At 40.4% G+C, this 13,703-nt stretch overlaps 1 protein-coding gene across 7 annotated transcripts in view; it reads right to left on the bottom strand.

The window, feature by feature from the left end:
- ESRRG (estrogen related receptor gamma) overlaps positions 1-13,703 on the bottom strand; it is a 381,433-nt gene that overhangs the window by 116,741 nt on the left and 250,989 nt on the right. For 6 of the 7 annotated variants that reach the window (XM_090135028.1, XM_090135029.1, XM_090135030.1 and 3 more), the window contains one exon: positions 2,778-3,193. In XM_090135028.1, coding sequence (XP_089991154.1) covers positions 2,778-3,193 — 416 coding nt within the window. Of the gene's footprint in view, positions 1-2,777; positions 3,194-9,979; positions 10,256-13,703 lie in introns of those variants that run through there. The other variant, XM_031595843.2, reaches the window with a different exon arrangement.

Here is a 13,703-nt window from a genome sequence, read left to right as displayed (position 1 = left end):
AGGGGTGGAGAGCAAACACTGCGCTGGTTCCCTAAACAGCTGCCTGTAGCTTTCACCAACTGAGATCTGACAAGTCTCCCTTGAAATGGAAAGAATGGAAAGAATCCCATTGACTTAGTGGAAAGGACATCAAGCCTGATATGAACACAAGATCTGCTTCACAGTCACACTTTGTCAGCTCAGCCTTGCTCTCACTGAAATCAGGGCAGTTTTGCTCATGACCTCAACAGGAGCAGCACTAATGTTCTGAAGTCTGAGCTAATTTAGTAACTTATGAATGATAAAGCAAGAAAGGTCTGGTAAGTGAAACATTCCTTTTCACTGAATCTATAATTATTTACATATCACAACTAAATTATTAAGACTTAAAATAAGCAATTCTTAATTAAGATAAGCTATTCTTGCATATGTGTAGTTAGAATACTTGACTCTCTTTACTCTGCTTTACCATCCTGTATTTACAAATTTCTCTCTTTTTTTTCCTGTTTTCTTATTTGTACTTATTCAGCTATCAATTTGCTTTAAAAACAAACAGAACGAGAATGTGCTGTGAAGCAGGAAGCAAGAAAATGCAAGGGGAGAATGACCTCTACAAACATTAAGTTCTGTCATTTATAGCAAATCAGACTCAGGAAAATTTTTCCTCATGCAAGCTCAAAGGCAGAACTTGCTTATTCAAACCATAAGGAGTAGTTTTTTCTTATCTACTTCTTGTCATTTAACACAAATGATGGCTTGATTCACCAAAAATGTGTAGCTTCCATTATTTCAGATGGTATCTGAAAACTCTTATGCCTGCATCAGTTGAGTCAGCACCATTTCTGAAGAAGCTGCCATGACGTTATGATGGTAACATACCTCCTATTCTTAGTATCTTTGTTACTGCTTTTCCATCCAATGCCAGGATTTGCCTTACTGCATTTTTTTTTTTTGGTCTTCACAGCACCATCACCTGCTGATGCAGCTAGTGCTCTAACCCTGCTGAGATGTTTTGCGCAGCTGCCAGTTCTAACTTGAGCTGTGTGGCCAAGTCCAGGTTGCTAATCTGGAGAATGACGTCTCTGTCTTGTGCTTCCATGCCCAGAAACTTGCTGTCTGTGGTGCGGTGTAAAATTGCACGCTATATATTACAGCCAGAAGTCAACGCTTTATTCAGTTAGAGATTTTGATGCATTTTCTCATGCTCAAAATACAACTAAAATCATCATGCATTAATTCAGTCCTGTAGAATAGCTATTACACAGCAATTAAATGCCATTTATAAAATCAAAGTTGCTAGCTGAAGTGCCACTTGAAATTTAGCAGCCACAAATACAAATTCCTTCACTCAAAAGATTTTTGAGCTTTCCTGAAAATGTTCTTGAAGGTCAAATGAAATCAACTTTTTTTTTAAAACAAACAAACACCACTTTTTGAACCCAAGTAACTAGAAATTTCTGAATGTATGTTTATTCACCAATTGCAAACTTTGTAAAAATCAGCTCCATTATAACCACAGAGCTCTGCTGTTTCCTTCTGGTGGCAATATGGGCATCATGAAACGGCTGTTTCATGCTGGTAAAAGGCCCAAATTCCCCAGAGTAGTGGATTTGGTATGCTTACAACAATTAGTTGCAGAGAGTAAAATGATAAATTAAAAAAAAAAAATCTTTGTAATGGCTAAGTTTAAAAGAAAACATTATTTTTTTTTTTTTTACTAACTGTATATGAAATGTGGAAGCAGTACATTTTAAAAACTTCGATCAAATGTTTCAAATTTAGAGCCATGTGAAATTCCAAACTGGATCTAACTTTACTCTCCTTACTATAACTCATTTTTAAAAAAGCAAAGCATACCACCAGGTTGCAGTCCCTTTCCAGGTTCTCAGCATCTATGAAAATCAAGCAGGTTTTATTGAGGAGCTTAAATTTGGACTTAGCAACCTAATTTTAGTCTCTGAAGTTTGAATTTAATTTAATGTGACACTATATTCCTGTACAGGCCAAGCTTGTCCTCATGTTCTTTAAATAAAGCACCTTCAATTTTACTTGAAAGGATGATATCTAAATGAAAGTAGAAGGTTATTTTGTCTCTACTGGTCCTGTAGCTAGAACAAGTGGTTGTGCAAATTATTCCATTCAAACTAATTTATGCCAAAATATGTGGCATATTTGTAACAGGTATCAAGAGCAGATTAACACAAGGTACTCTACAGAGACCAAAAGCTGTCAACTTACTGTCCTTAAAATGTGATCTTACAGGCCATTTGGTGAACCTGTTAAGGTCACAGTATATTGTATGGGTGAAAGGCCACTTTATTAATAGTCTGACACTAACAAAACACTACAGCATTACATTTTGTTCCATTCTTAAATGCACTAGTGGTTTGATAAAGATATACAGGATTTTGGTAGAAATTGAAGGATGGTAGTGGTATAGCTAGGAGCAAAACCTGTGTGCGCCACAAGGTGTGTTCAAGAGGTATCCATTAGAACCTTAAAAAAATAATCACTTTTCTTGGCACCATTGATGAGAATCCATGAGCAACTCCTTCAGAAAAAAGAATGTGCACTGGATGGCTCTACTATTTTTGATAAGCAAAATAAACATAACAATGAGTTTAACATGGCAGAGCTCACAACGAAGCCCAAAGGGGCTTTTTCACAAGTAGCATCTGTAGGACCAAACATTACAAAGAATCAGAAGCTACGGTTTGAAGTTGTAACATCATTTAATCAAGGACTGTACTGCTTCGCTTTGAACAGAAGAAGGAAAAGAGATTTAAAGAATCACCAACCTTGAATTGTCCTCTTGAAGAAAGCCTTGCAGGCCTCGCAGGAAGCCACTCCATAGTGGTACCCCGATGCAATGTCACCACACACCAAACACAGTCTTTTGGGCATCGAGTTCAGCATATATTCACATTTGGTCTGTGAATCTTCGGCGATGGTACTGGAGCAGTCATCGTACCGTTTCCTGACGGGCCCGTTGCCCCCAAGCCCTGTGGCTGAAGGGTAGAGGGGAGGTGAGTCCAGCCCATTCTGATGTCCATTCATGGTGGAACTGTAGCTCCCGCTGGCGTCTGAGGAGCCACCGGGGCTGTGATGGTTGATGCTGTCCGTCAGAGAGGCAGGGCTCGACGGCTCCGTCTTGATGTACGACGAACAGCTAGAATCAATGTGTCGATCTTTGCTTGACATTCTGCAGAGAAGCCTGGAGCGGGGAGAGAGAGAAAGGAATCTGTGTATTAAAGACAGTGCTCTCTTGGTCTGCTCTGGAAGGGTTAGGGACTGCACATCATTCATTCATTAGTCAATACCTCTTGTTCTACATGAAGGTAATCAGCATAAGGGCACGACAGAGCTTTGTCAAAGCTCCAGACAGGCAGTAAACAAAAACTTTAAGAGACCAAACCCATCTGTTGTCCCCTCTACCTGCCTTTTAGGTTACATGTCAGCATCAGATCGGCTCTAAATTCCGAACTTGTCATCCAGGGAGTCAAAGCATCCTGAAATCCCATTAGATTACTAAAATATTACATTTCTTTTTCCACCAGAGCTTTTTGTTCTGTAAATTCTATCATTGTCAGGGACAAGTATTTTCAAGTTTGAGCATATATATGTTTAGCTCTGCGATTAATATTTGTCAACACACTTGAATAAAACATGTATCCACCATCCATTGAACCGATCTCAGAATTGAAGAGCATGTCTCCCACAAGCGTTTTTTTCTTTATTAATATTGCTTTATTATATATATAGCTATTTAGTAACCGAGTAGCACATCAACTGGGGACTCTAACAAGTAATTAAGGCTGGACTCCATTTTCACAAAATCTAAGTGAAATGATTAATCAGCTCTGGCTGCAATTACTTTCTAGCCATTATCCTCAGACTAACCAGTAATAACTACGCCAGCATCCCATATATCTGCAGCTCTATAGGATCTGACATTTTACGTGTTCCATTCTTGGATTAAAGAAATATATTAGAGGAAATTTTAGATAGAAGTTTTGTCTTTCAGAAGGTGAGATTCTATCTCAGTTTTCACCTTTTCGGAATTAAGCATCTGAAACAAAATCATAAAATATTTGAGCCAATAAATTAGCACTTTTTACAGGGGAAAAAAACCTTGTGTATTCTGTGCCCCAGTTTGATATTATTTTTAAATGCATTTTAGAAAGAATAAAGAACAAAAAAAAATCTGAAAGCTCTGAATCAGATACCATCTTCAATTTCTACAGCTGTGATTATGAGACCACAGTTGCAAATGGCCTACCCAGCATTTTCCTGACAGTAGCATCTGAAGCTGCCAAGTACAGATGACAGTTATGAGCATTTCTCTAGAATCATTTTCAGCAGAAATGCAACTATTCCGTAAAGCCACCCAACTGGAGGTATAGATTCATGATTTCAAAGCAAGCGCTTGAGTACAGACAATCTAACAAAGTAACTTTCTCAAGTCAGTTTTGAGATTTCAACATCACTCATTCAACTTTTTGCACGTTAAATATAAATGCATACATATTAGATGCATATGTACTAAATAAAATTTTTACTTCAAGCTCGAGAATCGAATGGAAACTAATGGAAAATAGGCATAAATCCAGAGACTTGTCGTATTTTCCAATGAGTGCAATCAAGATCAAAGCCTGACCATTCCTCACAAGTATTTGCTTAGGATAAGATTTGCGATAAAAATCAGTGCCCATCAGAATTATTTAGGATCTCTCAATCACTGTAAATTTTACTGGAAAAATACTATTAAAAATAAGTTAGATGTGAATTTGGATAGCGGCCAGACTGATGTGCAGAAATCTCACCCCCCAACTTAAAATCCGTACTTATTTGGGAAGGTGGAAGGAACATGCTATCTGGTGTCAGCAAATAAGCCAAGGAAATGGGAAGGTTAAAGCTGTGGAAATATCTTATTACACTGGACCACCTGCTTGTGTTGTCCTTTCCTCAAGAACTGGAGGGGGGGAAATCCCCTTGCCAGCCTGCGGTACCGTGTGCCTTTTCTTCTGCATCTGCTGCCTTGTAGCCGTCACTGTTAATGAGTGCTGTAATTAATAGATAGCTCTCTCTTGTCTCTCTACTTGCACTCCAGGCTAAGCACTTTTCTCAAGTCAACGTTTGAAAGAAAGCGGGTCGGCGCTGACTTACAGCAGCTCTGCAAATTCCTTTTAATTTAGAGCACTTACACCACCACTCCACTTATTACCTTATAATTACTGGACCGCTCTCACATACATTACGATCTTAGACTGGAGTTAGAAGTTATTAGGGTACTAAAACACGGTGTCGCGCTGTCTCTCTCTCCTCTTTCTTTGACACAATTTTATACAGCCATGATTAAAATTATCAATTAACTTTCACGTTCCAACAACTTATTTTTTATATTGTTTCTCTTTACACTAACAGTGAGGTCCTTTTTATTGAATAAACAGGTACCTGGTGATCTTCTCTTTCCTCTCCTGTCAAAACTCCACCAGACAAGACTCAAAAATAAAGCAAGAGACCTGTTGCGTACCGTCTCTTGTGCCCAGTTTGACGGCACGTTCTTGTCTCTAAACTCTCCTTCTGCTTTTTTTCTTATATGCACAATAATAAGCTTGAAAGTCACCCTCCACTTCCTAGAAAAGCCATTTGCAATTAATTAGTTGTCCAAATGTATTGGTTTTAACCAGCGCGGAAGCGGCTGTCTCCACTCGAAGCGGTCAGAACCGAAACACGGTCGCAGTTCCGTGAGCATGAACACACACCAGAAGCTCTGTGCAGGCTGAAGCTTGCCTGCTGATGCTCCTGGAGCAGTGCTTTCTGGTGCTGACCAAAATATGGCTGCTTCAAGCTGCAAGCTTCCAAAGCACGGGCTGGCCTGCTGCAGGATGGCAAGGTAAGGCCCATAAAACGTTAACCTTTCCATGGGAAGCAGAAAACACCAGCCAAGGTCGCAAGGAGAGAAAGTTTCTCTGTCCCAGAGCAGGGAACCAGGGGAAGGGCTGTGCACCCATGGGTAGCATCAGCATCCATCAACCTGCTCTGTTGCTGCCGCACCGCAGCTGATGAGGCCCTTTGTGGATGGCAGCTGGTGCCACCACCCCAGAGCCTGGAGTAGTGCCTTGGCTACAACCCCTCCCTCCGCTCCTCCTAATTACTACTTAGCTCGTTACCCTGAAGAATTCCTAGACATCACCACATTATAGTCTAAAACTACAGTCGGAGCTTAATTCTCCCTTCCTCTCTCTGTCTGAAATTCTACAGCTCTATTATTCAAGCCTGAAATATTCACAACTATCTATAAATTCAATTGTCAGCCGGTGGATTTTATTCTAAACCTGACTTCAATCTAAAATTAGAGGCACTAAAATTCACATTAACTCTAAGAGGAATGTAGTGAATAAGACTTTATTTCAAAAGAACACCTTTTTGTCAGAAAGAGCTATTTTCAAGATGATGGCTTTATCTGCATTCAAAGAGAATAAGCGCAATTCCACATTGTGCTGTTAATGCAAAATTTTTAGGTCACATTGGATTAATAAAAATCTAAATTTAGTTAAGGTTTATGAATAGAAATAACATGTGTCATATAAAAACGTGCAGTATTTATTTTAAAGCCTTGGTGGGGTTGTTTTTTTCCTTTACTATATTTTAAGTCAAAGCCACAGCAGCTCCAGGGAAGTTTTCAAATAACCCGGAAAGCTCGGGTGAACTTTGAGGAACTGCAGGGAAAGCAGCTGATAGGCTCCTGAATCATTCCATATTTGCACGCACGAGAAACTACACAGAGTGCTGCAAACTGCTAGTAATACGCAATACGTAGTACAACGCCTCACATCCTTGCTATATTCACTTCCCAACTTTTGTCTTTAAGTGAGACCAGAAGCCAGTTTCTGCTGGTAGAAAGGGAAACCAACGGAGCACTTCAAAACCCAGCCCTGCTTCAAAGTAGCCTTACACAATAGCGAACAAATTGTATGCCATGTGCTTATGGAAGGTTGAATATATTAAAAATTCATTAATGCAATCACATTCATATTTCCATCTACCTGCCACATTGCTAATGATATTGACAGCGCTGACACTAGCTAAATCAGTATCAATATACAAGCAGAGTGCAAAAATTAACCACATCTGATTAGAGCGTATAGCCTTAAAAAAAGAAAGCCTTCCCATTCAAGTCATATGTACCCTTGCATACAATTGGTTCAGGAAATTGTTTTTCCCTTACTGTCAATGCCTAAAGGAGGTCAAAAAAAAACAAGACAAGACTTCTTAATCTGCAAGCATACTTTAGGAACAAAAAGCTCTGCTTACAGTGTCATTCACTATTTCAGAGCTGTACTGGTGGCTTCAGTGAGAGCAGTAATTAGTCACAATAATTACAGTGAGCACCTTTATTATAAACCAGCACAAAAGCCCACTTTTACCTGCACATGAAGTTTTCAGTTCTTCTCTTGAAAAGAGAATTGCTCTACTTCCATAAAGGCCAGGCTGTTACCAGCTGATATTTTTAGTGACAGCTACTGGTGGGAGCAGCAGCGAGGCAGATGTCATTACGCACACGTAGGAGCTCTGTGCATTAACAGGGCCATCCATCTGATGTCTCTCAGCACAGTCCTCTAACCCATATGCATGCAGACCCAAAACATCTCACCTTGTTATCCTCACCTTTTGGCTGCAAAGAACCATTGCCTATAAGCAAGTCCATGTGAGAAGCCTACAGCAGAGTGAGGGATGGAGCCCAGCTCCTTGTTCTAACCATGAAGACCACACTTCCTCTCAAAAACCATGGTCACTTACAGAATCCGCACCAAAAATCAATAGGGAACAGCGAGACACTGCAGTCATTCTCACACCTGTATCTCTGAATGCAGGAGAAGAGATCTGCGTGGAAAGGAATGGCGATGCAGCATCTTACACAGATGCCTGTAACACCCCAAGCAGGTCCTGTGCAGGAGCCATGGTGCAATCTTGGCCATGCTGCTTCACAACAAGCTTTTTTTTTTTTTTTTTTTTTTTTTTTTCTCCAGCTAATTGCACTTCACTAAAGTGGCAAAATGTGAATCACTTAGGAGGAAAATGGGCACCAGCTGCTATTGTCAGAGAATGGAGATGCCAAAGAAAAGGCAAGTGACTGAATGAAGTGTCATGTCAGAAATCAACGGTGCAACGTGTGATTTGAGAAAACATGACTACTTTGCAGAGACAGGGTGTCATTATGGCATCACAGTAATACGGTGCTTTGACAACTGCTGGCTCTAACATATCATCATTGCATTAAGGTGCACTGGCTTAGTTGGGGGAAGGAAAAGAAAGGATTTCTTTTTTAATAAGAAATATTGTAAGGTCCACTTGGTTAACCTACTGGATGAGATCATTAATTGCAACTATTGCTAATCTCATTCCGTGCATGCACAAACAAAACTGTCACTACCCACTAGGTCTTTGTTAATAAACACCCACGTACTATGTACAACCATGCAGTAAGATATTTTGCACAAAATGGAATAGTGGCAGCTTTCTATTTATATACATTATTTTTTAAAAACCGTTGAATTTGTCATAATTTCCCATAATTTATTCTTTCATTTCTGTTTTCCCGAAGCCCTCACCACCTCACCATGGCAAGGTGAAGCACCACAGCAACTGCTGCAATCAAAGAGGCAACACCGCCTGCAGCCCTCACTGAGCTCCCAGCAGCAGTGACAGAGGAGTGCCCAGAACTGCACCAGCCTGCAGGCAGCCCAGGCTCTGCTGCAGCACTCACTGCATGCTCACTTGGAGTTGAGCAAACCAATCCAAGCCTTCACATTTGTGCCTCACCAGAGCCTGTTTTCTAGGTTGCTTTTAACAACAGAAATTTTTCAAGTAATTTGCAACACCTTGGAAATGAGGGGGAAACTATTTTAACACCCCTCTTCTAGGTATAAATATTTGTTATTGCTTCCCTTTCTATTTCAAGCTGATTCCCTCTGCTTCCTGGTTGATAAACTTTGTTAACAAGAAGGAAATGATCCTGAGATACCCCAATGTGTTGCATATTATCACTGTTGACAGCTCCTGCATTTAAGGCTTACATCTGATGCAACAATGCATACTACTATCATTTATCTTTAGCTCATTTCCTCAGCCCTATTTCCTCCAAGGGTGAGCATCTCTTGTTTAGAGCTCTTAATACTGCAAGAGAGCAACTGGCAAATCAATAAAACTCTTAAATGCATAATAATACTGCGTAATTACTTACATGATGTTTGCATAATTAACTGTCTGAGGTATTCCATGATATAATGGATACTCAGAGTACGGAATAACCCATAAGCCTATAAAACACATAGTGTTTATACGAACAGAAATTACGTTTAAAACTCTCATTCTAATAATCCAAATCAGGCCCTGGCACTATATGACAGAAAGCCTTCCTCTCCTGCCAAGCCTAAATCAATTCTTATGGCATTACTTCGTAACTAACACGATATTTCACTGATGATGACTATTATCCTGATTACTAGGAAGTAATGTAGTAACAGCAAAAATACACTTAGATTAAACAAACTACTGCTATTTAATCAATATTATTGAGACAAACTAAGTGTTTTAATAAGTCTGTATAGATGCACTAATGCAGGTTTAATTAAATGCATCCTTAGACGTGCACAAGCTTTGCAACTTACAGCTCCTATGATTTGACAGACTGGAACATAACTCTTCTGAATTTAAAAGCAGAGGCACTTAAGAGCCAACAGCATTTAAATCCTTTCATGCTACAGAATGACTGTTCTTTTCATCAGGTACTTTTTGGGGAACAAAAAGTGAACAGAGAAAAATAATTAAAGGCCTTGCACCTTTGGGCCAAAGCACCAGACACCTGAAGAAGTGCCAACCCTCAGTAACACAGCTGTGCATCCAATATATGGCACTGAAGCGCACACCTCCAAACAAGAATATCTCCAACTGAGAAGTAAAAAATAAAGCTGAGAGGAAAAATCGCAGAACTGACCTTTATGTTTGCAGACATGTAAGCAACAAATATCCTATTAGCTGTTATGCACTACCAACAGACCACCGCCACAGAAAGCTTCCTCTGGAAAAGACCAACTCCTACAAATGTTGTCTCCTTTCTTTTCTATGTGCTCTGATGAATCAGCTTACAAATATTCAAAAAAGGAAAAAAAAAGAAAGAAAAAAAGAAATAACTGAAGGGAAGACAACACAAGAAGTGGATGCGGATAGCACTTTACACTAAAAGCATTCTGGGAGTTCCACAGAAAAAGAACATACAATATTGTCTATGTATATGTATGTGTCATAATTGTGGGGTGCATATGTCATTTTAGACATCTATGACTCAACTTAAACATCTGTAAATACTTCATATTCCTACTTGATTTTTAGGTTTCTCTTTTCTCCTGTTTCTAACACTTCCACAGTTAGACCAGGGCTGTTTTTTGCATTTACTGCTCACTACAACACAAGATTTCAGACTCACCATCCCCTGCTGACTGGCCTCCAGCATCCTAACACCCCCCAGCTGTGCTGCTACAGTGGCTCACACAACACAGCTCTTCACAGCCTGCACACAATGTGTCAGAGTTCCTGTGCCCAGGTTTAAGAAAGACTGTGATGTGACAATTAGAGAGACGGCCAAGCCTGATCATATGAAAATCAGTCTATTCATCAGAAGAGTAAGATTTTATCACTCTATATTTTCAAACTGCAGACTAACGTCTTCAATTCGCAGCACATATTGGAAAGGAGTGATGTCTCTGTTTAGGGAGCCTGGTGTTTTCGGTGCTGAAGCCCCAGTGCATGGAGGATGCACTCCATGGGAGCAGGTGGAACCCACCTGCTGCCTCCAGCCCCAGGGGATGTGGTGAAGTGTCGAGGAGTCATCTGATCATTCATTGTGGGGATTCTTTTCTTATTAAGAGAAGTCAACTGAAGTAGCAAACAAAAAAATCAAATGCTACATTCAGCTACTTCAAGGGAGAAAAATACAAAACTATGAAAATATGCAGAGATTTATTCAAGAACATAACAGGCTTTTTAAAGAGGGATTATTTTGAAACGATTACAGCATCAAAAGCAGTAGCTCGGCCCAGTCAGTAAGCCAGTACCACAGATCAGAGACACACAGCTGCCACTCAGCACTTCCCAAAAGGAAAAAAAGATGACAAAAAATGCCTTCAGTCTCAAGACAAATTTTGGATCGTGAGATTTTCCCCAATTTCTGCCAGCATTTGCCTTCCCTCAGAGAGGTAGCGCGTAGGTGTGTGCATGCCATGTACCTGCCTCCTACCCAGCTCCCCTCCGTGATTTTCTCTGGGCCTATAATGGAAGAATGATAATTTGCTAGCCAAATTGCAGGAGTAATTAGAAAGACAGTACCAGGAATAGCAGCAGGGAGCCAGAGCTTGGAGGGCTCAGGACTCCAACTTTGGAGGCAGCAATCTTCTCTCTGCCCCAAGCCCAGCCATCAGCACCATTCCCCCCCATGTGGCCACAAAGCTACTTGGGGAGCTGGGAAATGGCATTTGCCTGCAATCAGCCTTTAAGTGAATGTTTGTCCCAGTGTGCTACACCATGCTGTCAGCTAGCAGCGGGGAGCTGCTGAGTTGTTACTACATTTGATTTGACTGCCAGTAGGAAGCTTTATTTCTACCAACTGTTCGTTGCCAGCTCTATGGATCTTCTCTAACTTTGAGAGATTTTTTTTTTTTTTAAATATACTCTATTATTTTGCACTGACTGTATGGCAGGAGCAGCTCCCCATCACTATGTATCACAGCAGTCTCTCCACTTGTACTAGCTGCCACAAACACCAAGCAGTAATTGTATTAAGGCACCTGTAGCGTGTTCCTGGCACGCACCAGAAAGGCAATTTTTTAACAAGTGAACACCCAAAGGGGAGGTGCCAAAATGGATATTAATGTAAGCAAACTGAAGCAGGGCAATTTCCTTCTGATTTTTTCCTGAGAAACGTGGGATTACAACCTGGTGGATAAGACATGAAGAGAAGCCAAGTGGGTTTTCCTTCCCTAGGGACTCTCCATGTCTCCACATGCTTGCCAGCAGAGCCTTCAGGAAGGTTTGTGTTTGCTTGACTATTACTCACATCTATCCCAAAAGGTTTCTCCTCCATCAAACCAGATCCTACAACTTTAAGGGTTGTTTACAAAGCTTCCTCTCCCAACACAATAATGATGATTTTGATAATTAGGATCTAATTATAATGGATCTGACAACAACTTCCAACAACGAAAAGCATCTTTAGAAAAATGAAAGCATATGCGTGAATAGTGCAGGGAGGTGGGGCAGGGGGAGAAATACATTCCTGTGAGACAGGCTGAGAACTCAGCCTGAATGAAAAAGTAATTAACACTAAAGAGCTAAAACTGTAATTAAAGAAAATTTCATTAAAAGGAGGCAGGTGATTCCACTTTCCTAAATATGACAAGGTGCTGTATAAAAATAAAACAGCAGCCGCTTTCAGCGCGCGGAGCAGGAAAGCCGTGTCTTTAACCAGATCAAATTCTGGAAATTGGCTGTCAAGACGGGATTGTTCTGATTTATACCCGTCTATCAAGCGTATGAAAGAGAGAGACAGGAGAGGAAAAGAAGCAAGCTGCTGTCGCTTCCATTCGCAAAGCACCTTTAATTTCCACGGCACCATCTGTTACCAAATCTAATTCACATTCCCTCCTAATCTGGTTTAGTTCCGTAATACTAATTCTTCCACTACTCTTATGGACATCGCTCTCAATAAAAAGCTTTGGTTCTGGGCTGGTAAAAAATTGAATATTATACAGTTAAGGTTCTGGTGACTTAAGTGAAGCATGTTGTCCATTAAAATGCACTTCTGGTAAAAGGATTTGCTTCCAGTCAGTGCAGGGATCCGGAACTGCTCCTGTTTGAGAGCAGCAGCCACAGGGGGGTGGGAGAGGGAGAAATGGGGAATAAGGGAGAAACCACAGCCGATGATAGGAAAGTAGACTGGGGATCTGAAAGCAGAGGTTGTCATAAAATACAATTGTTGTCAAGTTTAGTCACTTTCAGTACTGGCTATAAAATCACTTTGTCACGCTCCCGTACTGAAAGCTTGGAACTGTATTTTTGCTAAGAAAACTAAAAGTAGTGAAATCTAAAATGCTAGGGGAGGGAGAGGTATGAGGAAGAATACTTCAAAATGGTGAGATGAAAATGTCTGCGAGACACCAACAAGTGAGGGACAAAAATTCAAAAGTTGTTTAAAATAGTCTCCTGAATAGCAGTATTTCACACAGAGCCACAGCCTGAGTCTTAGCTATGTGACGATGACAAAAGCCATGCTCATTTTTGAGGGATCTTGCCTGGGAATAGAGCAGAGGACAAACCCTTCCTGCATTGCAGCCAATCCAGAAAGGCAGCTGGGGGCTCTGCTGCTGCTAAGGTGATTGGGCTTGCTTCTTGGTTAACACCACATTTCTAAATATTCCTACCAGTTACACTTGTACTTATATTGTGCTAACATTTATTAATAATATCCAACTTATACATTCTGATTTTAATGCAGACCTTGAACTGCATTTTCAGGGATTTTAGTATCCTATTATCTCCTTTTCATGGATGAAGAGACAGTGAAGAGTTGCTGAATGCTCCTTTGCCAGCTAATAAACACGGCATGGGACAGAACTGAAGTTCTAGAAAATCCCAATTGGATATATATATTATTATTTTTTTTTTTT

Source organism: Phasianus colchicus, chromosome 2 (assembly GCF_987193195.1).
Source record: "Phasianus colchicus chromosome 2, bPhaCol1.hap1.1, whole genome shotgun sequence".
NCBI classification, from domain to species: domain Eukaryota; kingdom Metazoa; phylum Chordata; class Aves; order Galliformes; family Phasianidae; genus Phasianus; species Phasianus colchicus.
The sequence above is the reverse complement of the archived record's forward strand: the minus strand, read 5'-3'. Positions and strand labels throughout refer to the sequence as shown.